The sequence below is a fragment of the Somniosus microcephalus genome, chromosome 6 (genome assembly GCF_052327205.1).
Source record: "Somniosus microcephalus isolate GS21.2 chromosome 6, FLI_Smic_1.0, whole genome shotgun sequence".
In the NCBI taxonomy this organism is placed as follows: Eukaryota; Metazoa; Chordata; class Chondrichthyes; order Squaliformes; family Somniosidae; genus Somniosus; species Somniosus microcephalus.
In genome coordinates, this window is record NC_140992.1 from 11,668,241 (window position 1) to 11,694,850 (window position 26,610).

Genomic DNA, 26,610 nt, shown 5'->3' on the forward strand with positions numbered 1-26,610 from the left:
CACAGACACACACACACACACAGACACACACCCACAGACACACACACACAGACACACACACACCCACAGACACAGACCCACAGACACACACCCACAGACTCAGACACACACACACCCACAGACACACACCCACAGACACACACACACCCAGACACACACCCACAGACACACACACACCCACAGACACAGACCCACAGACACACACCCACAGACACACACCCACAGACACACACCCACAGACACAGACTCACACACACCCACAGACACACACACACCCACAGACACACACCCACAGACACAGACACACACACCCACAGACACACATCCACAGACACACACCCACCCACAGACACACACCCACAGACACACACACCCACAGACACACAAACAACAACAACAACTTATATTTGTATAGCACCTTTAGCATAGTGAAGCATACCAAGGCGCTCAGGGATTCCAGTGGGGGTCACTGGTCAGTGAGCAGGAATGGGATCCCGGGCTGTTTTTGCCCTCCCTCTACCTCAGGGGACACTGCGGCTGATCATGTCACTGCTATTCCCTCCCCAGGTGAGATCAGCTCAGCACAGAGCAGGGATGGAGCTGGAAACCAGCTGCTGTGCCTGGCCCAGTACCGCCCGCGGTGGTACAATCAGTATCGGGGGAGAGCCGATCCAATCAGTATCAGAGGAGTGCTGATCCAATCAGTATCGGGGGAGTGCTGATCCAATCAGTATCGGGGGAGTGCCGATCCAATCAGTCTCGGGGGAGAGTCGATCCAATCAGTATCGGGGGAGAGTCGATCCAATCAGTATCGGGGGAGTGCCGATCCAATCAGTATCGGGGGAGAGTCGATCCAATCAGTATCTGGGGAGAGCCGATCCAATCAGTATCGGGGGAGAGCCGATCCAATCAGTATCGGGGGAGAGCCGATCCAATCAGTATCGGGGGAGAGTCGATCCAATCAGTATCGGGGGAGAGCCGATCCAATCAGTATCGGGGGAGTGCCGATCCAATCAGTATCGGGGGAGAGCCGATCCAATCAGTATCGGGGGAGAGCCGATCCAATCAGTATCGGGGGAGAGCCGATCCAATCAGTATCGGGGGAGAATCGATCCAATCAGTATCGGGGGAGAGCCGATCCAATCAGTATCGGGGGAGAGCCGATCCAATCAGTATCGGGGGAGAGTCGATCCAATCAGTATCGGGGGAGAGCCGATCCAATCAGTATCGGGGGAGAGCCGATCCAATCAGTATCGGGGGAGAGTCGATCCAATCAGTATCGGGGGAGAGCCGATCCAATCAGTATCGGGGGAGTGCCGATCCAATCAGTATCGGGGGAGAGCCGATCCAATCAGTATCGGGGGAGAGTCGATCCAATCAGTATCGGGGGAGTGCCGATCCAATCAGTATCGGGGGAGAGTCGATCCAATCAGTATTGGGGGAGTGCCGATCCAATCAGTATCGGGGGAGAGTCGATCCAATCAGTATTGGGGGAGTGCCGATCCAACCAGTATCGGGGGAGAGCCGATCCAATCAGTATCGGGGGAGAGTTGATCCAATCAGTATCGGGGGAGAGTCGATCCAATCAGTATTGGGGGATTGCCGATCCAATCAGTATCGGGGGAGTGCTGATCCAATCAGTAATGGGGGAGAGTCGATCCAATTAGTATCGGGGCAGAGCCGATCCAATCAGTATCGGGGGAGTGCTGATCCAATCAGTATCGGGGGAGTGCCGATCCAATCAGTATCGGGGGAGAGTCGATCCAATCAGTATCGGGGGAGAGCCGATCCAATCAGTATCGGGGGAGTGCTGATCCAATCAGTAATGGGGGAGTGCCAATCCAATCAGTATCGGGGGAGAGTCGATCCAATCAGTATCGGGGGAGAGTCGATCCAATCAGTATTGGGGGAGAGTCGATCCAATCAGTATCGGGGGAGTGCCGATCCAATCGGTATCGGGGGAGAGTCGATCCAATCAGTATCGGGGGAGAGCCGATCCAATCAGTATCGGGGGAGAGTCGATCCAATCAGTATTGGGGGATTGCCGATCCAATCAGTATCGGGGGAGTGCCGATCCAATCAGTATCGGGGGAGAGCCGATCCAATCAGTATCGGGGGAGAGCCGATCCAATCAGTATCGGGGGAGAGCCGATCCAATCAGTATCGGGGGAGAATCGATCCAATCAGTATCGGGGGAGAGCCGATCCAATCAGTATCGGGGGAGAGCCGATCCAATCAGTATCGGGGGAGAGTCGATCCAATCAGTATCGGGGGAGAGCCGATCCAATCAGTATCGGGGGAGAGCCGATCCAATCAGTATCGGGGGAGAGTCGATCCAATCAGTATCGGGGGAGAGCCGATCCAATCAGTATCGGGGGAGTGCCGATCCAATCAGTATCGGGGGAGAGCCGATCCAATCAGTATCGGGGGAGAGTCGATCCAATCAGTATCGGGGGAGTGCCGATCCAATCAGTATCGGGGGAGAGTCGATCCAATCAGTATCGGGGGAGAGCCGATCCAATCAGTATCGGGGGAGAGCTGATCCAATCAGTATCGGGGGAGAGCCGATCCAATCAGTATCGGGGGAGAGCCGATCCAATCAGTATCGGGGGAGAGTCGATCCAATCGGTATTGGGGGAGAGCCGATCCAATCAGTATCGGGGGAGTGCCGATCCAATCAGTATCGGGGGAGAGCCGATCCAATCTGTTAACACTAAAATGAAATGACCTTCAGCTTCTTCGTCAGCTTCTCTTTAAGTTCCATCCAATGAGCCTTTTTTCCCTCTGTTTCTTCTTTCAATGCTTGCTCCCTGGCAGACAGTGAACAAGAGAGGATTAGTCATTGAGACACCGCTTTATTTACCATCTAGTAAATCTCCTCTGCATCCTCTCCAAGACCCTGACATCCACCCTAAAGTGAGGTACCCAGAATTGGACACAATACTCCAGCTGAGGCCCAACCAGTGATTTATAAAACTTTCTGGGGGAGAAATTCACTATAGCCCAGGAATGGGCGGTAACTTTTGAAAAGTTTGAGAATTAGCACCAGGTGCTAATGCTTCAGACTGCATTCAAAATTCAGTCTCATTGCACAAAGGATTGGAGCGCTAAATCAAACGCTAATGGCCTAGCTCAGTGGTGTTAAACTCGAAGTGCTGACCAATATCAAGTGCAGTCTAATCGCAAGTCATCATTGCAACAGGCTCTTTCCAGTTATTAAAGGGGAAGCTCATTGATGCTGCAGAACCTCATTCTCATCATTGCTAGCTGCACAGACGCCTCAGCCAGCAGCAGCAGGTCAAGGAGAAGGAGCCGGAAGACTCAAGCAGCCGTAATGTTGGGTGATCCATGCCCCAGGGAGAGCCCGCAGATTCTGCGACCATGCATTGGAGGCGTTGGTGTTCGCAGGCGGAAAGCCGGAGGGAGGTGCTCTACACGGCAAATGATAGGAGGCCCTCGTCGCAAGTCTTCTGCACCATGTGGAGGGAAGTTGCCCATCAAGTCTCGGGCAGCACTGTGGTCACCAGGACCCACGCACAGTGCAGGAAGAAATTTAACAACCTCACTCGGGTAGTCAGGGTGAGTCAATGCTTCAACAAATGCTACCTACCACTCTCTGAACCTCAGTCTGCACACACTGGCCAAAGCACCACACACCCAGCACTCACCCACCAACAATATCTACCTACCAACACTCACACCCATATCTCACACCATGCACACAATGACAGCTATTCAACTATGGCAGGCACAACACCCAAACACATTGCTCCACACTCACACACTCTTTCCTTTCTCTTGCAAGCCAAGGTGGCTCACAACAGGAGGGAGCAGGAGCGCACAGACGGGGGACAAGCCAATACCCAACCACTGTCTGCTGCGCTCGAGACTCGAGTGCTGCAGATCATTGGGCACCAAGTGGTGGGCGCCATGGCCATCAGCGACATTGACCCCTTGGGGGCAACAAGGGTATGTTCATCCCTACCCCTTCTTCTCACATCACACTTCCCCCTCACCCCACCAGCTTTTCGCACTTTTCAGCTAATCATGCTGTATGCATGCATTTCTCCCTTCCTGCCCCCTCCCCTCACCCTAACCCGACTCTTGTGCCTTTATATTTTCAGATAATGAGCAAGCACCTGAGCAGCCTGCCCCTGAGGGCACCATTGAGAGCAATGCTGAAGAAGAGAAGGAGGAAGAACACACCGTGTCACTGCATTTCTCACCCGCAGGCACTAGCTCAGATACTGGCACTACGTGTTCTTTAACGGCTTGTATAGTAGTGGGATCTGCACAGGGTGATGCACTGGGAATGAGCGGGCTGCAGCAAGGCCAGGGGGAAAATGTAGCTCGGGAGACAGCTCCCTGGAGGGTGAGTTCTGCTGCACAGGACTCAGATGAGGACCTCGATGGGGAGGCATTTAGAAGAAGGATGCTGGCATGTACATGGAGACCATAGGTGAAATGGCAAGGGTGCCCGAGAGCCTGTCGGCAATGGTAAGGAGCATGGAGGATTCCACCTCCAACATTGCACAAGGCTCTGCGCACACCATGGAGCCCATCATTTCCAGTCTGCAAAGGATGGTAGACTCCCAGAGAGACCGTGGTGACCCAGTCCTGATGCCACGTGTGATGGGCGATCTGGCAGCTTCCATTGCAGCACAGACGGAAGCGATGCAACGTCTTAGTGCTGTAATGCAGTCTATGCTTGGTGCTATTCAATCTCAGACTGCTCTCATGCAGTCTCAGTTTGATGCCACGCAATCTCTGACTTCCGCCATCATGGCTGGGTCTACCACCATCGACCGGGGCTTTCATGGTGTCACAGCAGGCCAGCAATCTGTGTTGCAACAAATTGCCAGGGATGCTGAGGTGCTGCCCCGGGGAGTGGCAGTGGGTCAGTGGAGCAGGAACCTGCTGTCCTCTCTCAGGATGACAGCATTCCTGCTCCCACCTCTGGCACTCTGCCATTGCCCTTGTCATTGCCTGTCATCCAGCCAGCCCAGACTGCTGCCGCCCATGCTGAGGTGGTGCAGTCTGTAGTGTATGTACCTTTAAGAGGAACTATGTTTTTGAAGCCCCTGTATACTGTAGTACCGGTAGTGACCACTCGGGTATATAAGCCTGTGTAGCGTCTTGTGTTGTTAGTTCACCTCCAGACTTTGTTCAGTAAACACTTGTTAAATCAACTCCTGCATTCCGTGTCTCCATTAACACACGGATCTAACACAGTCTACAGCCGGGCCTTCCAGGCCCAGAGCTGGTCGAGGGCGCCTGAAAGGCCATCTGAAGTCTCCCGCACGGACACTCAGCAACCTTCCACCAGCCCTGCTGCAGCCACTGGACCAACACTTCGTAGGAGCACTAGAGTAGGCAAAGGCACAGTGACGAGAGGCACTAAGGGATTTCACAAGGGTGAATAATAAATATTGTTGTTGTAAAGATGCGTTCACTGATTATTGCTAAGTTTATTAATTCAGTTTGGATTATTTTGTGGTGTCTCTCATTTCAGCTGTGCGCTGTGATATGGCCTGCGACAGGGATGGAATGATGGGGATGTGGTGAACAATGGAGATCTGGCGTTTAATTTATTTGAACCGCAGTCTGATGAGGTCACGGACCACCCTTCGGGAAGGCCGATTGAGTGGCTGCCTCCTCCCTCACTCCTGTTCCTCCTCCTCCTCCTCCTCCTTGTCCTCCTCTTCCTCCTCCTCCTCTCCCTCTTCCTCCTCCTGAGGTGGTCCCGCAATCTCTGGTGGCAAGGGCTGGGCCCTCATGATGGCCAAGTTGTGGAGCATGCAGCAGACCATGACGAAATGGGACACCCGCTCAGCCGAGTACTGGAGGGCTCCTCCTGAGTGGTCAAGGCAGCGGAACCATTGCTTGAGCACACCAGTGGTCTGCTCGATGATGCTCCTGGTGGCAGAATGGCCCTCATTATATGAGTGCTGGGCAGGAGTGTTGGGGTTGTGGAGGGGAGTCATGAGCCAGGTGGAGAGCGGATACTCCTTGTCTCCGACCAGCCAGCTGCGAGCTTGATGTGAATGGCCCCCTGCACCATGGGGAAGCCCACAATCCTGGCAAAGCCACATGCGCGCCTAAGGAGAAAGAGGGAGAGGGTGGCTGGAAGAGTGCTGGCACATCGGCCTGGCGCAGGATGAAGGCATCGTGGCTGGTGCCAGAATAGCGGGCATTCACATTGAGGATTCGCTGTCTGTGGTCGCACACCAACTGCACATTAAGTGAATGGTAGCCTTTGCGGTTACAGAAGATCTCAGGATTGTTATGCGGTGCCTGCAAAGCCACGTGGGTGCAGTCAATGGCGCCCTGCACCACGGGAAAGCCCGCTATCCTGGCAAAGCCACATGCACGCTCACGCTGCTTCTCTCTGGTGATGGGGAAGGTAATGTAGTTCCTTCTTCTACTGTAGAGAGGCTCTGTGACCTCCCAGATGCAGCGATGGACGGTGAACTGCGAGATGTTCACTATATCTCCTGCTCCCGTCTAAAGGATCCGCTGGCGAAGAAATTGAAGGCAATAGTGACCTTGACTGCCACTAGCTTGTCAGTGCTAAGGCAGGAGACGAAAATTAATTTGGCATATCGGGCGCCCAGTGAGCGTTGCACACTCACTGATGTCACGATCTGCCTGGCGCTGAGGTCCCCGGTGGTAACTGTTAGCGGTGGTGCTATGGGGGGAGGTGGCCGGATTTGGCATGTGTCACTGGATTCGCCTCGCCCCGGCGCTACTGCATCAGCACATCATTAGCGCCCCCGCTAGGCGCTAACTGGAGGTGCTAATCAACTGAATTTTTTCCCCGCTTGTTTTTTTACTCTATGCCTCTATTTATAAGACACAAGAAAATTATTAGATTCATAGATCCATAGACGTTTGCAGCACAGAAAGTGGCCATTCAGTCTATCGTGTCTGTGCCGGCTCTTTGCTAGAACAATGGGTCCAATTCTATCCATTTCAATTGGATCATTTTTTAAATCATCAGAATTTTGTAGGAACAGGTGTTAGACCGTGAGGAACAGGAGGAGGCCATTCAGTCCCTCGAGCCTGTTCCGCCATTCAATTAGATCATGGCTGGTCTGTATCCTAACTCAATCTACCTGCCTTGACTCCATATCCTTTTATACCCTTGTCTAGCAAAAATGTATTGCTCTCAGATTTAAAATTATTAATTGAGCCCCAGCATTTTGCGGGCGAGAGTTCCACACTTTTACCACCCTTTGCATGAAGAGGTGTTTCCTAGCTTCTAAGGCTCAACATCCCCATCACAGATCAACCTGGTGGTGGGGAGTTGGGGGGCAGGGGTGTGGGGTTTGGGCGGTTGGTGGGGGGGGGGACGTTGCGGGGTGCCGGGGGAGCGGGTTGGAAGCGGACACTGGCGGCCGTGCCTCTTTATTTGCCGTACTGTCCCTTCCCTGTTTCCAACCCTTACCTCTCCAATGCTTCGCACAACACTTTCTGTTTCTCCCGTTCCCACAGCTGGAGAATGCTCGCTCTCCTCAACCTGTCGTGTGCAAACGTATTAAGAATGAGTGAGCTAAAATTAAGAACAGGAAATCTGAAATAAAACCCAGCAAATGCTGGGACAACATATCAGGTACGGCAGTGTCATGGTTTATTGTACAGGACTAAGAACCTCGCAGTTATCCCACCATGGCAAGGTCTGAAATTATATTCTGGTAATGTGTGGACTGGCTCCTTTCTAGCAGAGGTACAGCAGTGTTACTAGATTCATAATCCCAAATCCTGGATAAGCACGGTGGCATAGTGGTTAGCACTGTTGCCTCACAACACCAGGGACCCGGGTTCGAATCCGGCCTCGGGTGACTGTCTGTGTGGAGTTTGCACATTCTCCCCGTGTTTGCGTGGGTTTTCTCCGGGTGCTCCGGTTTCCTCCCACAGTCCAAAGATGTGTGGGTTAGGTTGATTGACTATGATAAATTGACCCTTAGTGTTAGGGGGATTAAAATATGTGGGGTTACGGGGATAGGGTGGGATATGTGTTGGTGTAGGGGTTACGGGGATCGGGTGGGATATGTGTCGGTGCAGGCTCGATGGGCTGAAATGGCCTCTATCTACACTGTGGGGTTTCTGTGATTCTAAAATAATCTAGAGAACATAAATTCAAATCCCACCATGGCAGTTTGAGAATTTGAATTCACTTCTATAAAAATCTGGGAATAAAACTCTGGTCTCAGTAAAAGTGACCGTGAAGCTGTCGGACTGTCGTAAAAACCCAGCCGGTTCACTAATGTCCTTCCGGGAGGGGAACCTGCCGTCCTTACCCGCTCTGTGCCTATACGTGACTCCAGTCCCACACTAACGTGGTTGACTCTGAACTGCCCTCTGAAGTGGCCACTCACTCGTATCAAAACCGCTACCAGCGGTTCAAGAAGGCGGCCCGCCACCACCACCTCCTCAGGGCAATTAGGGATGGGCGACAAATGCCGGCCTGCCCAGCGACGCCCACATCCCGTGAATGAATAAAGGAAAAAATCCCTTCAACCCCTTTTCCTGCATCTGCCTACACAATCTAATCTTAAAAGCTGACATCGTTTCTGTCTCGACCAATAACGCTGGAATTAAATCCTCTGTGTGAAGCGGTTTCTCCTGCCTTCTGTTCTAAATCTGCTTGGGAATTAATTGGGACCAGGGATTTAAACTTTGTGTGTGGTCCGCGAGGCTCCAGGGTGCCTCTGAGGCCCCATCAAGACACAAAACCCTGGACTGTAGATGCAGATGGCCAAGTCTTGGCAAGATAGGGTTGCCAACCCTTCAGGGTTGATCTGAAATCTCCAGGAAATGAAGACTAATTTCCAGGACATGTGAGCCAAAAGCCGGGGAGGAGAATCATAGGGCGTTAAACATGTTGACTTTCTCAATTTCTTTGAACACTTTTGTTTATTGAGATGTGTCGGGCAATCTTTTGAAAGGCACTTTCTCAGGCACAGAGCCAAGGTATTATCTCAGTGCTTATTCCTGGACACCGCCCAAAACATCATTTTATAAAAAAATATTGGGAGATGGGAAAGATTATCTTTTGACTGACAGTCAACAATCAACAAGTCGGGGCAACAAGGAGTCGGTCCACTTTCACAAGTGGCGGTGGGAAGGCTGGGCGCTGCGGGGGTTGACATGCCGGGCGAACAATGGCGGGAGCGTGATGGCGGGGGACGGTTGAAGGTCGGGGGTGAAACCTCCAGGTGGACATCCAACCTGAGTTGGTGACCTGAGGGCCAAGAGAACGTGAGTCTGCCCCCAGCTCTTGAAAGAGCAGATTAGATTCCGCACAGCCTACCAATGGGCTGAAACTCAGGCGGCTTCTGCCAAGGGGGAGCATTGCGCTGTGCCAGGTTACTGCTCATGCCATTCGTGGGGATGAGTGCTGGGGCACGTACTTATAAAATTCTGACAGGACGAGACAGACTAGATGCAGGAAGGATGTTCCCGATGGCGGGGGAGTCCAGAACCAGGGGTCACAGTCTAAGGATAAGGGGTAAGCCATTTAGGACTGAGATGAGGAGGAATTTCTTCACCCAGAGAGTGGTGAACCTGTGGAATTCTCTACCACAGAAGGCAGTTGAGGCCAACTTATTAAATATATTCAAGAAGGAGTTAGATATATTTCTTAAGGCTAAAGGGATCAAGGGGTGTGGGGAGAAAGCAGGGACAGGGTACTGAATTTGGATGATCAGCCATGATCTCATTAAATGGCGGGACAGGCTCGAGGGGCCGAATGGCCTTCTCCTGCTCCTATCTTCTATGTTTCTATGTTACTCGGTTGACCCTAGATGGCCACCTGAGTGTTTACACGCACGCTTTGGGTTACGTGGCTCACCGTGCAATCTCTTCATTTTTCTCCTTCACCTGACGTTGCACTGTGTTCAGGACAGCTCGCATCACAATCATGTCTTTACACTCAGCCTTCATCTTCGCCAGGCCCCTCTTCTCCTCCCAGATCCTCTCTGGAAAAGCAGATCAGCGTTAGAAATGAAGCCATTTGGTCCACACACCATCTACCCACTCGTGGACTCATTAAGACCGTAGGAAGTTTGAGAATACCTAAGGGCCAATAGGCCCAACCAGCTCGTTGCTTTGTTCATAGACCTGAACCCCATCGACATATCGGGGGAGAAATTCAGTTGGTTGCGCCACCCGTTAGCGCCTTAAGAGGGCGCTAAGTGAGGCGCAAGCCAACTGGCGCCCGGGCACGGCACTGCCCACGCCTCCCGCTAAATTCCGCGGGACGCTAGTGGTGGCACTAACCGTTAGTGCTGAGCCGCTGCCGATGACGTCATCGGTGTGCGCAGCACCCCGCTGACGCCTCGGCCACAATATTTGGCAGCGCCCCCTGATTTACCACCGGACGCTATGTCCGACCGGTTCAGGGGGGCCTACCTGTGGCCGGGGAGGCGCAAATTAAAGGCGAGGTGCGGGGCGGCCATTTTTGTTGTTGGCCGCCTGCCATCACCTGCCTGCGCTCCCGTCCCCGGCGTCCTGAACCCCCCACCCGCCCCGGCGCGGAGTGCCGGCTGCGCTCCAAGAGCCCGGCACTTCTCCTTGGTGCCGGGCTCTTTTGCCTGCACTCCCGATCCTCGGGGGCCCAGCTGGGCCCCAGATCGCGCCGCACAAGGCCCCTCCCTTTAAGAAGGGGAGGAAGGCCTGCAATACCGCAGCGCGACGTGCCGCAGTGTGTGGCGCTGCAGCATGTTGCGCCATGATATTCACTCGCAGCGCCCCAAGAGGGATGTAGGGCGCCTCCAGTAGCGCCGCGCTTCCCTTTGGGGCGCAACAACTCAATTTCCGGTGCGGGGCGTGAATGTTTCCGGGGCGCTACTTTTAGCGCCCTGGCGAGGCTGGCGCCCCAAACAGGGCTATATTCAATTTCTCCTCCATCGTCTCCCCATATCCCTCAATGCCTTCTCTCCATCAATGTATCTAAATGGCTCTTGAACCCATTTACAATTTTCTCTTTTGTGCAAATATTATTTGATCCACAGAACCATAGAAGTATAGGGTTTACAGCTTAGAAGGACATGAATCCTCTCATCGTGTCTGGGCCAGCTCTTTGCTAGAGCGATCCCAAACTAATCCCACTGCCCCTCTCTCTCTCTATAGCCCTGTATCAATCCCAAAATAATCCCACTGCCCCGCTCTCTCTCCATAGCCTTGTATCAATCCCAAACTAATCCCACTGCCCCTCTCTCTCCCTATAGCCCTGTATCAATCCCAAAATAATCCCACTGCCCCGCTCTCTCTCCATAGCCTTGTATCAATCCCAAACTAATCCCATTGCCCCTCTCTCTCCCCATAGCCCTGTATCAATCCCAAACTAATCCCACTGCCCCGCTCCCTCTCCATAGCCTTGTATCAATCCCAAACTAATCCCACTGCCTCGCTCTCTCCCCATAGCCCTGTATCAATCCCAAACTAATCCCACTGCCCCGCTCTCTCCCCATAGCCCTGTATCAATCCCAAACTAATCCCACAGCCCCGCTCTCTCCCCATAGCCTTGTATCAATCCCAAACTAATCCCACTGCCCCGCTCTTTCCTTATAGCCCTGCATCAATCCCAAACTAATCCCACTGCCCCACTCTCTCCGCATAGCCCTGTATCAATCCCAAACTAATCCCACTGCCCCGCTCTCTCCTGTGGCCCTGTATCAATCCCAAAGTAATCCCACTGCCCCGCTCTCTCCCCATAGCCCAGTATCAATCCCAAACTAATCCCATTGCCCCGCTCTCTCCCCATAGCCCTGTATCAATCCCAAACTAATCCCACTGCCCCGCTCTCTCCCCATAGCCCTGTATCAATCCCAAACTAATCCCACTGCTCTGCTCTCTCCCCATAGCCCTGTATCAATCCCAACCTAATCCCACTGCTCCACTCTCTCCCCATAGCCCTGTATCAATCCCAAACTAATCCCACTGCCCTGCACTCTCCCCATAGCACTGTATCAATCCCAAACTAATCCCACTGCCCTGCTCTCTCCCCATAGCCCTGTATCAATCCCAACCTAATCCCACTGCTCCACTCTCTCCCCATAGCCCTGTATCAATCCCAAACTATTCCCACTGCCCCTCTCTCCCCATAGCCCTGCATCAATCCCAAAATAATCCCACTGCCCCGCTCTCTCTCCATAGCCTTGTATCAATCCCAAACTAATCCCACTGCCCCTCTCTCTCCCTATAGCCCTGTATCAATCCCAAAATAATCCCACTGCCCCGCTCTCTCTCCATAGCCTTGTATCAATCCCAAACTAATCCCACTGCCCCTCTCTCTCCCTATAGCCCTGTATCAATCCCAAACTAATCCCACTGCCCCGCTCCCTCTCCATAGCCTTGTATCAATCCCAAACTAATCCCACTGCCCCGCGCTCTCCCCATAGCCCTGTATCAATCCCAAACTAATCCCACTGCCTCGCTCTTTCCCCATAGCCCTGCATCAATCCCAAACTAATCCCACTGCCTCGCTCTCTCCCCATAGCCCTGTATCAATCCCAAACTAATCCCACTGCCCCGCTCTCTCCCCATAGCCCTGTATCAATCCCAAACTAATCCCACAGCCCCGCTCTCTCCCCATAGCCTTGTATCAATCCCAAACTAATCCCACTGCCCCGCTCTTTCCTTATAGCCCTGCATCAATCCCAAACTAATCCCACTGCCCCACTCTCTCCGCATAGCCCTGTATCAATCCCAAACTAATCCCACTGCCCCGCTCTCTCCCCATAGCCCTGTATCAATCCCAAACTAATCCCACAGCCCCGCTCTCTCCCCATAGCCTTGTATCAATCCCAAACTAATCCCACTGCCCCGCTCTTTCCTTATAGCCCTGCATCAATCCCAAACTAATCCCACTGCCCCACTCTCTCCGCATAGCCCTGTATCAACCTCAAACTAATCCCACTGCCCCGCTCTCTCCTGTGGCCCTGTATCAATCCCAAAGTAATCCCACTGCCCCGCTCTCTCCCCATAGCCCAGTATCAATCCCAAAATAATCCCACTGCCCTGCTCTCTCCTGTGGCCCTGTATCAATCCCAAACTAATCCCATTGCCCCGCTCTCTCCCCATAGCCTTGTATCAATCCCAAACTAATCCCACTGCCCCGCTCTCTCCCCATAGCCCTGTATCAATCCCAAACTAATCCCACTGCCCTGCTCTCTCCCCATAGCCCTGTATCAATCCCAACCTAATCCCACTGCTCCACTCTCTCCCCATAGCCCTGTATCAATCCCAAACTAATCCCACTGCCCTGCTCTCTCCCCATAGTCCTGTATCAATCCCAAACTAATCCCACTGCCCCGCTCTCTCCGTGGCCCTGTAGCAATCCCAAACTAATCCCACTGCTCTGCTCTCTCCCCATAGCCCTGTATCAATCCCAAACTAATCCCACTTCCCCGCACTCTCCCCATAGCCCTGAATCAATCCCAAACGAATCCCACTGCCCCGCTCTCTCCCCATAGCCCTGTATCAATCCCAAACGAATCCCACTGCCCCGCTCTCTCCCCATAGTCCTGTATCAATCCCAAACTAATCCCACTGCCCCACTCTCTCCCCATAGTCCTGTATCAATCCCAAACTAATCCCACTGCCCCGCACTCTCCCCATAGCACTGAATCAATCCCAAACTAATCCCACTGCCCCACTCTCTCCCCATAGCCCTGAATCAATCCCAAACTAATCCCACTGCCCCACTCTCTCCCCATAGCCCTGAATCAATCCCAAACTAATCCCACTGCCCCACTCTCTCCCCATAGCCCTGTATGTTCCTCTGCTTCAAATATTGATCCAATTTTTCCTGGAAAGATGCAATGTTCTCTCTGCCTCAACCAGTCCCTGTGGTAAAGCGTTCCATGCTCACACAACCCTCTGTGTAAAGATATTTCTCCCAACCTCCCTCCTCACACTCTCAGTGTTAATTTTAAATAGATGATTCCCGCCCCCATGATGCCTTCCCTAACAGAGAAAATACTCTCTCCCTGTTCGCATCTATCAAAACTTTTCTTAATCTCCTCTTATCCTTCTCTGCTCCAGTGGGAATAGTCCCAGTATCTTAAGTCTCTCCTCATAACCATAGCTTCCCATCCCTGGTATTATCCTGGTGAATCCACACTGCCTGCTGACTGTGGGTTTAATGTCCTTTCTGCAATCGGGACTCCCAAAACTCACATCATGCCCTAGTTTTATATAAATTTATCATTGCTTCTTTGCTCTTGTACTCTATGCCCCCATTTATAAAGCCCAAAACACTATGGGGGAAAAATTCAGTATCACCCCATTTGGGGCGCTATTATCGGCCGTGCGCAAAGTTTAGCGCCTGGCACTAATTATCGCCTCCGACAGCAAACTTGGCTTTTATCACCCCTGGAGGTGATTGGAGCGCTAAATCAGGCGCTTTACACCTGTCTTAAAGCGCAAAGCCCGAGGAGCGAGGTGCTACCTCAGAGCGCTGGCGAAGCAAGGAAGGGCAAATCAAAATAAACCTGCAAAGTGCTGCTCAGTAATCAAAACTCCTTCACACAGCGTTGAATCTCTCCAGAAGTCTCTCTCTCTCTCTCTCTCAGAATGCGTGGTGCAAAAATGTCACCGACAAAAAAAGGCAGGAAGCGGCCGCCTTTAAATAGCGCTCCCCCAGTCCCTTTCTGACAGCATAATGCTCCCCTCAACCAGTCGTTGCTAGCGGCAGGCGGTAAGGCAGGGGGCGCCACTCAATATCCGGTCCGGGGTGCTAACGGGGTGTTGCGCACTCGACTGACGTCACGATCTGCCGGCGCAGGAGATCGTGGTGGTAGTGTTTAGCGCCGCCGCAAAATGTCTAGTTAATTTCGCGAGCGGCGCAATCATCGCCGCATCTGGCCGCTAGTTGCTTTGCGCCCCATTAGCGCCCTCTTAAGGCGCTAACGGGAGGCGCAAACAACTGAATTTTTACCCCTATGGCTTTATTTACCCGCACTCACACGTTCAGGGACTTACCCCTAGGTTTCTCTGTTCCTCCACACTCTACAGTTAAACATGTACTATATAGATATATAGACACATATACACATTAAACATATACTCCCATTCCTTGTTTTCTCTCCCAAAATACATCGCATCACACATATTCAAATTAAACTGTATCTGCCATCTGTCTGCCCATTCCACTAACCCATCTGAGTCTTCCTGAAGCCTCTCTACAGTGCTCCTTGCTGTTTGTCCAATCTCATACTTTTGTTTCATCAGCAAATTTTCACTTTGCATTTCCTACACCCAAACCCAAATCATCTTCATATACCAACAGCAAAAGTGACCTCTGGAGCTCGCCGATTCCAAGTACCAGCAACATCCTAAATCTTTATTTTCTATCCATCAACCAACTTTCTACCCATGCCGCTACATTGTCTCTTATACCAGACACATTATTAAACATCTTCTGAAATATCCACAACCAGAATATCAGCCGTGGCTCAGTGGGTAGCACTCTCGCCTCTGAGTCACAAGGTTGTGGGTTCATAGTCCCACGCCAGAGACTTGTGCACATAATCCAGGCTGACACTCCCAGTGCAGTACTGAGAGAGTGCAGCACTGTCAGAGGGGCCGTCTTTCAGATGAGATGTTGAACCGAGGCCAAATCTGCCCTCTCTGCTGGCCATAAAAGATCTCATGGCCACTATTTTGAAGAGCAGGGGAGTTCTCCCCGATATCCTGGGGGATATTTATCCCTCAACTAACATCACTAAAACAGATTATCTGGTCATGATTACATTGCTGTTTATGAGATCTTGCTGTGCGCAAACTGGCTGTGGCATTTCCCTACATTACATCACTGACTCCACTTCAAAAGTACTTCACTGGCTGTAAAGCGCTTTGGGACGTCCTGAGGTTGTGAAAGGCGCTATCGAAATGAGAACGTGTTCTTTGTATTTTTCTATCTACTGCATTCTCATCCAACCAATCATTTCTTTAAAAAACTCTGTGAAATTTGTCACTCGAGGGCAGGTTTTGCAGAACCTCCCTCTCTCTGACTCCCAATCAAAGCCTCAAATTAGAGCTCTTCAAAATTATGACGGGGTTTGATAGGGTAGACGTAGAGAAGATGATTCCCACTTGTGGAGAAGACCAGAACTGGGGTCCATCAATATAACAAAAGCAAACTACTGCAGATGCTGCAATAACAACAGAAAGTGCTGCAAACACTCAGCAGGTCGGGCAGCATCTGCGGAGAGGGAAACAGAGTTAACATTTCAGGTCGCTGACCCTTCGTCAGAACTGGAAATAGTTAGAGATGTAACAGGTTTAAGCAAGTGCAGGGGCAGGGAAAGGGGGGAGGGGGAGGGAAGAACAAAAGGGAAGGTCTGTGATAGGGCGGAGGGCAGGAGAGATTAAAAGACAAAAGGGATGATGGTGCGAGGCAAAAGGAGATGGTAATGGGAAAAGTAAGGAAACAAAAGATGAGTCTGGGGAGGTGCAAATGGCAACGGCAGAAACATCAACAGCTGCCGTCCGGCAAAATGGGAGCGGTGGTTATAATCTGAAATTGTTGAATTCGATGTTAAATCCGGAAGGCTGTAAAGTGCCTAATCAAAAGATGAGGTGCTGTTCCTCGAGCTTAGGTTGAGCTTTATTGGAACAGTGTAGGGTGCTGAGGACAGAGAGTGCAGAGTGGGAGTGGAGCGGAGAATTAAAATATAAGACTGTCACTAATAAATCCAATAGGGAATTCAGGAGAAACTTCTTTGCCCAGAGAGTGGTGAGAATGTGGAACTCGCTACCACAGGGAGTGGTTGAGGCGAATAGTATAGAGCATTTAAGGAAAAGCTGGATAAACACATGAGGGAGAAAGAAATAGAAGGAAATGTTGATGGGGTGAGATGAAGAGGGGTGGGAGGAGGCTCGTGTGGAGCAGAAACACCAGCATGGACCAGTTGGGCCGAATGGCCTGTTTCTGTGCTGTACATTCCAGCAACTGGTATCTCTGTAAGTAATATCTGTCTAATATTGAAGCATTCACTGTTCAACTGCGTGCAGTTCTGGTCACCACATTACAGGAAGGATGTGATTGCACTAGAGGGGTTGCAGAGGAAATTTACGAGGATGTTGCCAGGGCTGGGGAATTTTAGCTATGAGGAAAGATTGGACAGGCTGAGGTTGTTTTCTTTGGAACAGAGGAGGCTGAGGGGAGATTTAATTGAGGTGTATAAAATGATGAGGGGCCTGGATAGAATGGATAGGAAGGATCTATTTCCCTGAGCAGAGAGGTCAGTAACCAGGGGGCACAGATTTAAAGTAATTGGTAGAGGATTAGAGGGGAGTTGAGGAGAATTTTCTTTTGACCCAGAGGGTGGTGGGGGTCTGGAAACTCACTGCCTGAAAGGGTGGTAGAGGCAGAAACCCTCAGCACATTTAAAAAGTACTTGGATATGCACTTGAAGTGCCGTAACCTGCAGGGCTACGGACCAAGAGCTGGAAAGTGGGATTAGGGTGAATAGCTCTTTGTCGGCCGGCACAGACAAGATGGGCCGAATGGCCTCCTTCTGTGCTGTAAATTTCTATGATTCTATGAACTCAGGCCAATTACTTTCCACTGATGATATTTCTATGGGAAAATAAGTTACTTTGAATTGTAGTCACTGTTGTTGTGCAGGCAAACCTGGCAGCCATTTTGCACACAGCAAGATCCCACTATCAAGTAATGAGATGAATGACACATTAATCTCTGGCGGTGTTAATTGAGGGCAGAATGTTGGCCAGGACATTGGGAGAAGTCCCTCCTTTTCTTCGAACCGTGCCAATGGGATCCTTAACTTCCATCTGCACCTTTGGATCAGACAGACAGGAGTCAGGAACTTCCCTGCAATGTTTGCTCACCAATGTCTACACCTCTTCCAATATCCTTTAGCCTTGTTCCATATTCAACTCTGACTAGTTGTGTAGTTCTAGTGATCTGTTCCATGGAGTATTTCAATCACAAATATTAGGCAAATGATTTTTTTTTGGATGAGAAGGGGATACAAAAATTCACAGTCTTACCAAGCATTTTGGACATTTGCAATGACATGTTGCGGTCTTTGAACTTCCTGCTCTGAATGAGGAAAAACAAAAAGATTATTCATTATTGTTTCAATCGGAACTCTGTTCCTCTGTAGTTCAAAATCTACAGGGTGGGAGGGGCTGAAAGGTCAGCAGCGATTTTAAATAAAGCTGCATATAGTGGCACAACAAGACGCAGCCAGAGTGGAGATGATTCCCCCGCCAATCACGCCTGGAGACCGCATTGTCAGTGACTAGGATTGCTTTTTCGCACATCATTTGCATTGTGTAACTATCCTCCTCTCGCTGCACTTTGCTGGAGAAATAATCCTGCTATTATCGGGAGAAGTTGCTGCAGTTTTGGTCACGAGCTCTGTTTGCCGTATTTTGCAGAGACTCTCTTTAAATAAACTCTGTAGACTGTTTGCTGAGTAAATAGATTCTGTTTGCTCTGAGCCTTGCCGTAAGTCTCGCCACCAACACACCGGCTGACATCTATTCACAGCTCTGGAAATAGGCAAGGGATCAGGCCAAAACAATGGGTCAAGGACAAAGGCTCAAGATTTTACCGATTCCCTTTAGTGATTCCAAAAAAAACACATTGTTGTTTTCAAAATACTTAGTAAGTGCTGATCAACTGATTACTCTCTTATTAAAAGTACACAGTGTCCCATCAAAAACTCCCTGGGCAGGTACAGCACGGGTTAGATACAGAGTAAAGCTCCCTCTACACTGTCCCATCAAACACTCCCAGGGCAGGTACAGCACGGGTTAGTTATAGAATAAAGCTCCCACAACACTGTCCCATCAAACACTCCCAGGGCAGGTACAGCACGGGTTAGATACAGAGTAAAGCTCCCTCTACACTGTCCCATCAAACACTCCCAGAGCAGGTACAGCACGGGTTACATACAGAGTAAAGCTTCCAATACACTGTCCCATCAAACACTCCCAGGGCAGGTACAGCACGGGTTAGATACAGAATAAAGCACACTCTACAGTGTCCCATCAAACACTCCCAGGGCAGGTACAGCACGTGTTAGATACAGAGTAAAGCTCCTTCTAGACTGTCGTATCAAACACTCCCAGGGCAGGTACAGCACGGGTTAGATACAGAGTAAAGCTCCCTCTACACTGTCCCATCAAACACTCCCAAGGCAGGTGCAGCACGGGTTAGTTACAGAGTAAAGCTCCCTCTACACCGTCCCATCAAACACTCCCAGGGCAGGTACAGCACGGGTTAGATACAGAGTAAATCTCCCTCTACACTGTCCCATCAAACGCTCCCAGGGCAGGTACAGCATCGGTTAGATACAGAGTAAAGCTCCCTCTACACTGTCCCATCAAACACTCGCAGGGCAGGTACAGCATGGGTTAGATACAGAGTAAAGCTCCCTCTACACTGTCCCATCAAACACTCCCAGGGCAGGTACAGCATGGGTTAGATACAGAGTAAAGCTCCCTCTACACTGTCCCATCAAACACTCCCAGGGCAGGTACAGCATGGGTTAGATTTACAGAGTAAATCTCCCTCTACACTGTCCCATCAAACACTCCCAGGGCAGGTGCAGCATGGGTTTGATTTGCCTACCCTAACACTGCCATCATTTTTCCTAATGTTCATTAATTCCATGATTTTAGGGTCTACTCACGTCAAGCTTTTTGCAGACTTCGATCTTACATTCCTCCAGTTTACCGATTAAATGCTGGAGAATTGCTGAGCTGGTGTCCTGGGACTGAAAATGCTGCAACAAAGTACACCAGTAAGGTCATTACAGTGCAGCGGGTTGCTGCCCCGCGTGGGCAGTCTAGCCGATCATAACGGTGAGGACCAGGGGGCAGAGAGGCCATTAATATAGCTTGCCCGCCGCCTTTACAAAACAACCCTCTGTCATCTCACCCAACTCACTGGCCTTCGCATAAATGGAGGGCAGGTGATGTTTTAGGTGGCCCGAGTTCTTGAATGATACCTGATATGTGGCGGCAGGCAATTCACCCATGGGGGGAAGCGTTCTGGTCCTCACCGATTTCCTAAAACGCACAAGCTTTCCCGCTGGGTGTTAAGCTCTGCATAGACCAGGGGTACTGACACCAACCGTAGGGCCTTCACCACCACCTGGGTCCCTTCTCAGCCCCTGTGGCTCCATTCTACACCAAGGGCCGGCACTTGCCAACTGGCCCCACAGCGGATCTCCCTGCTTTGCTATTAGGAACATAGGAACAGGAGGAGGCCATTCAGCCCCTCGACCCTGTTCCGCCATTCAGTGAGATCATGGCTGATCTGTGACTGAACTCCACCTACCCGCCTTGTCTCCATATCCTTTTAGACCCTTGTCTGACAAAAATAATGAGCCAATGGGTTATTGCCGGTGTGAGCGTCATACCTTATGCAGGGTGGAGAATGGGGTGGGGGGGGAAACAGTATTTTACCTTGTGGTACTGCCAGTAACACCACACCACACCACGCCCCAATCGAGGGGGGAAATTCTGGCTCCTTCATCCCCCTGCCCGCCCTGTTCCAGAGGCGCTGAGGCAAACTGTAGCACAATTGAGGCCATTGCAGTGTGAGACCATCCACTCTGGACCTTAGAGAGATAGATGAGTTGTATTTTCTAGATGGCGAGAAGCTAGGAACTGTGGAGGAGCAGAGAGATTCCGGGGTCCAAGTACAGAAATCAGTAAAATCTAGTGGACAGGTACAAAAAATAATCAAAAAGGCTATTGGAATGTTGGCCTTTACCTCAAGGGGGCCGGAATACAAAGGAGAGGAAGTTAATCTACAGCTATGTCGAGCTCTGGTCAAACCCCACCTGGAGTAACTGCATCCAATTCTGGGCACCGCACCTCAGGAAAGATATATCGGCCTTGGAGTGGGTGAAACACAGATTCACCAGAATGATACCGGGGCTAAAATGGTTAAATTATGAGGACAGTGTGCATAGACTGGGCTTGTATTCCCTTGACATGAGAAGATTAAGGGGTGATCTAATCGAGGTGTTTAAGATGATCACAAAGGGTTTGATAGGGTAGATAGAGATAAACTATTTCCTCTGGTGGGGGGAGTCCAGAACAAGGGGGCAGAACCTTAAAATTAGAGCCAGGCCGTTCAGGGGTGATGTCAGGAAGCACATCTTCACACAAAGGGTGGCGGAAATCTGGAACTCTCTCCCCCAAAAAGCTGTTGAGGCTGGGGGGTAATTTCAAAACTTCAAAACTGAGATTGATAGATTTTTTATTAGGGAAGGGTATTAAGGATTACAGAACCAAGGTGGATAGATGGAGTTAAGATGCAGATCAGCCATGGCACAATTGAATGGTGGAACAGGCTCGAGAGGCTGAATGGCCTCCTCCTGTTCCTATGTTCCACCCCAGCCGCTTCCCTGGCTGATATTATCTAACTCTACGCATGCCAAGAAGTGGAACTAGAGACCTCACTGGCCCATGTGCCTCATTACCACGTCGGGCCTTTCGTTTCCTTTACCATATTTTGCATCCTCTGAATGAGCTGGGGAGCCCTGCTGGGCAGCTGCTGGGATTCAGTGGTCAGCACTACATGCAGTGAATCCAGGAAATCGCCCACAGCCTTCCGCAATCCCGCTAGACCCGGCGACTGGGATCCCGAATCCATTTCCCCAGCAGCAGTATCGCAGGAGCCAAGTGTCTGAAAACCCAGGAGGTGAAGTGTCTCTGCTGCGGCACGCCACCTGTGGGACAGAAACCAATAGTGTCTTTACTAGTAAGAACGTAACAAGGCAGGGGAAGGGGAAGACTATACGACCCGAATGAGCAGACATGGTCTATCACAGCCCATGTACACTCTCCCCTATCACGGAGTCTACCCACCCATTTAATCTCCTCCCACTGCCCATGTACACTCTACCCTATCCTGGACTCTACCCACCCATTTAATCTCCTACCACAGCCCATGTACACTCTCCCCTATCACGGAGTCTACCCACCCATTTAATCTCCTCCCACAGCCCATGTACACTCTCCCCTATCATGGACTCTACCCACCCATTTAATCTCCTCCCACAGCCCATGTACACTCTCCCCTATCATGGACTCTACCCACCCATTTAATCTCCTACCTCAGCCCATGTACACTCTACCCTATCATGGACTCTACCCACCCATTTAATCTCCTCCCACTGCCCATGTACACTCTCCCCTATCACGGACTCTACCCACCCATTTAATCTCCTACCTCAGCCCATGTACACTCTCCCCTATCATGGACTCTACCCACCCATTTAATCTCCTCGCACTGCCCATGTACACTCTACCCTATCATGGACTCTACCCACCCATGTAATCTCCTCCCACAGCCCATGTACACTCTCCCCTATCATGGACTCTACCCACCCATTTAATCTCCTCCCACAGCCCATGTACACTCTCCCCTATCATGGACTCTACCCACCCATTTAATCTCCTACCTCAGCCCATGTACACTCTACCCTATCATGGACTCTACCCACCCATTTAATCTCCTCCCACTGCCCATGTACACTCTCCCCTATCACGGACTCTACCCACCCATTTAATCTCCTTCCACAGCCCATGTACACTCTACCCTATCATGGACTCTACCCACCCATTTAATCTCCTACCTCAGCCCATGTACACTCTCCCCTATCATGGACTCTACCCACCCATGTAATCTCCTACCTCAGCCCATGTACACTCTCCCCTATCATGGACTCTACCCACCCATTTAATCTCCTTCCACAGCCCATGTACACTCTACCCTATCATGGACTCTACCCACCCATTTAATCTCCTACCTCAGCCCATGTACACTCTACCCTATCATGGACTCTACTCACCCATTTAATCTCCTACCTCAGCCCATGTACACTCTCCCCTATCATGGACTCTACTCACCCATTTAATCTCCTACCACAGCCCATGTACACTCTACCCTATCATGGACTCTACCCACCCATTTAATCTCCTACCTCAGCCCATGTACACTCTACCCTATCATGGACTCTACCCACCCATTTAATCTCCTACCTCAGCCCATGTACACTCTACCCTATCATGGACTCTACTCACCCATTTAATCTCCTACCTCAGCCCATGTACACTCTACCCTATCATGGACTCTACCCACCCATTCAATCTCCTTCCACAGCCCTTGTACACTCTCCCCTATCATGGGCGCTATCCCACCCAATTTCTTGATGACTCTTGCTGGGGTAGAGATGCCAACAGCTGCCCTCTGGTACCCCTCCCAAATAGCCATCCTTGGTGCGTGAGCAAAGACTGTGTTTGCCGTTCAACCACAGGGAGCAACGTAGACGAGTTGGGCCATATTGCTTTGATTGACACATGTGGTGACATCGTAAGTATTGTAAAAAATTTGTTCTCAGAATATGGGCTACGCTAGCAAGGCCCCATTTGTTGCTCATCCCTAGATGCCCTGCTAGGAGGGATTGTTTCTTTCATTCCGCCACTTCAGAGAGCATTAAGAGTCAAGCACATAGTATGGAACTGGAGTCACGTGTAGGCCAGACCAAGTAAGGATGGTAGATTCCCTTCCCTGAAGGATATTAGTGAACCAGTTTGGTTTTTACAACAATCTGGCAGCTTTCATAGTCTTATTCTGGTGCCGGCCCACACAAATGACCAGACTTATTCAATTCAAGCTCACAACATGCCATGGGGGATTTCAAGTCATGTTTTGCAAGTTAGTAATCCAGTACCATAACCGTTGCCTTACCATACGTCACCACAGGTATTATCCGTGGCTTAGTGGAGCACTCCCGCCTCTGGGTCAGAAGGTTGTGGGTTCAAGTTCCACTCCAGAGACTTGAGCACAACATCCAGGCTGACAGTCCCAGTGCAGTGCTGAGGTGCTGTCTTTCGGATGAGACGTTAAACCAAGGCCCCGTCTGCCCCTCTCAGGTGGACATAAAAGATCGCACGGCCACTATTTCGAAGAAGAGCAGGGGGGAGTTCTCCCTGGTGTCCTGGGCCAATACTTACCACTCAACTGACATCACTAAACACAGGTTATCTGGTCATTTATCTCATTGTTGTTTGTGGGGCCTTGCTGTGTGAAAATTGGCGGCCATGTTTCCTACAGTGGCTTTAAAGCACTGTGGGACGTCGTGAAAAGGCGCTATATCAAAGCAAGTTCTTTCTTTCTTTCTCATCTAAGTGCTCTACAAGGGAACATGTTAATGATATGGTTAAATTAGTGATCAGGACAATCGTTCCTCCTCTGACGGGGCATGTGCTCATTGAGCCATCCGATTGGGTTCAACGGCAATGCAGCTGAATTAAGGGGTGATCTAATCAAGGTGTTTAAGATGATTAAAGGAGTTGATAGGGTAGATAGAGGGAAACTGTTTCCTTTGAGTCTAGAACAAGGGTGGAGTGTACATGGGCTGTGGAAGGAGATGAAATGGATGAGTAGAGTCCATGATAGGGTGGAGTGTACATGGACTGTGCAAAGATTCACCAGAATGTTACCAGGGCTTAAAGGGTTACATTTTGAGGACAGGTTGCATAAACTTAGCTTGTATTCCCTTGAGTTTAGAAAATTGAGGGGTGATCTGATCAAGATGTTTAAAATGTTAGGGTCGACAGAGAGAAACTCTTTCCTCTGGTGGGGGGAGTCCAGAACAAGGGGGCGTAACCTTAAAATTAGAGCCAGGCCGTTCAGGGGTGATGTTAGGAAGCATTTCTTCACACAAAGGGTGGTGGAAATCTGGAACTCTCTCCCCCAAAAAGCTGTTGAGGCTGGGGGGTCAATTGAAAATGTCAAAATCGAGATTGATATATTTTTGTTAGGCAAGGGTATTAAGGGTTACAGAGCCAAGGTGGGTAAATAGAGCTAAGATACAGATCAGCTACGGTGTAATTGAATGGCGGAACAGGCTCGAGGGGCTGAACGGCCTCCTCCTGTCTCTATGCAACCAACACAATGGGAACAAACCAAAAGGGTTTGGCCAATGACTTTTTCCATGAAATTAGTGACCCTTTGAAAAGTATTCTGTTAAAACGTGTCGGCACATATCACTCAGGCTTGACATCCTTATACCCAAAATAGCTCATTCACCCCCCCAACGAGAAAATGTTGCCCAACAGTTAAAGGTGGAGTCTCTTTAATGAGTTAAGCCAGCGATGAATTGACAGCAGCAGAACGGGGGTGGTGGAGATTTTGAAGGGGGTGCGGGGTTTGGGGACAGGGAGCTGATGGTGCCAGGGCCGAGCTGCGCACATAGCCCGCTCTGCTCACCGGGAACTCCCTAACCGACACCATCATGGGAGCACCTTCACCACATGGTTCAAGGAGACGGTCCACCACCGATGTTCCCTTTAAGCTGCATGGGTACGCAGCGTGCCAGGGGTCCCGCGCAGCCCGTTAAAGGAAAATTACAAGGAATGTTGCCCACCACCACCTTCTCCGGGCATCTAGGCACGTGCTATGCTGGCCTTCATAGCGAGAGGAGTCGAGTACAGGAACAAGGATGTCTTGTACAGGGCCTTGGTGAGACCACACCTTGAGTATTGTGTGCAGTTTTGGTCGCCTTATCTGAGGAAGGATGTTCTTGCCATGGAGGGAGTGCAGCGAAGATTCACCAGACTGATACCTGGGATGGTAGGAATGACGTATGAAGAGAGATTGGGTCGATTAGGCTTATATTCGCTAGAGTTTAGAAGAATGAGAGGGGATCTCATGGAAACTTATAAAATTCTAACAGGACTAGACAGACTAGATGCAGGAAGGCTGTTCCCGATGGCGGGGAGTCCAGAACCAGGGGTTACAGTCTAAGGATAAGGGGTAGGCCATTTAGGACAGATATGAGGAGGAATTAGTGGGGGGGAGGTTCTTAGAGAGCAAATAATAAAAATGACAACAGAGAGGGTCATAGACTTAGGTAGCAGTGGGGAAATTAAAAACCAGAGCGTGTCAGGAAGGGGCAGAAGGTATGGAGTAAAAGGTAAAGTAATAAAAAGGGCAAAAGCAGGAACTAAGTGTCACAAAACATATTTGAAAGTTCTCTATCTGAATGCACGTAGCATTCGTAACAAAATAGACGAGTTAATGGCACAAATAACTACATATGGGTATGATCTTGTGGCCATTACAGAAACATGGCTGCAGGGTGACAATGCCTGGGAATTAAACATACCAGGTTATTTAACGATCAGGAAGGACAGGCAGGAAGGAAGGGGAGGTGGGGTGGCTATGTTAATAAAGGAAGGAATCACTGTAATACAGAGAAATGATATTGGGTCAAAAGATCAGGATAATGAAACAGTTTGGGTGGAGGTAAGGAATAATAAGGGGAAAAAAACACTAGTGGGCGTAGTCTATAGGCCTCCGAACAGTTGCAACTCTGTTGGACGGAGTATCAATCAGGAAATAGTTGAGGCTTGTAATAAGGGAACATCTATAATTATGGGGGATTTTAACTATCATATTAATTGGACAAATCAAATTGGGCAGGGCTGCCTTGAGGATGAGTTCATTGAGTGTATTAGGGATGGGTTTCTTGAGCAGTATGTAACTGAACCGACCAGGGGGCAAGCAACCTTAGATCTGGTCCTGTGTAACGAGACAGGATT

The 26,610-nt window shown here is 50.4% G+C and overlaps 1 protein-coding gene across 1 annotated transcript in view; it reads right to left on the bottom strand.

The window, feature by feature from the left end:
• Window positions 1–21,723, bottom strand: part of LOC147115453 (uncharacterized) — a 48,208-nt gene extending 26,485 nt beyond the window's left edge. Inside the window, exons 1-6 of the mRNA XM_085989717.1 lie at window positions 21,506–21,723; window positions 19,677–19,769; window positions 18,025–18,076; window positions 9,854–9,980; window positions 7,448–7,519; window positions 2,729–2,810 (exon numbers count right to left, since the gene is read on the bottom strand). Of these exons, the coding sequence (XP_085845843.1) occupies window positions 2,729–2,810; window positions 7,448–7,519; window positions 9,854–9,980; window positions 18,025–18,076; window positions 19,677–19,769; window positions 21,506–21,652 (573 nt within the window). The 5' untranslated portion in view covers window positions 21,653–21,723. The remainder of the gene's footprint in view (window positions 1–2,728; window positions 2,811–7,447; window positions 7,520–9,853; window positions 9,981–18,024; window positions 18,077–19,676; window positions 19,770–21,505) is intronic.
• Window positions 21,724–26,610: the final 4,887 nt, after the last annotated feature.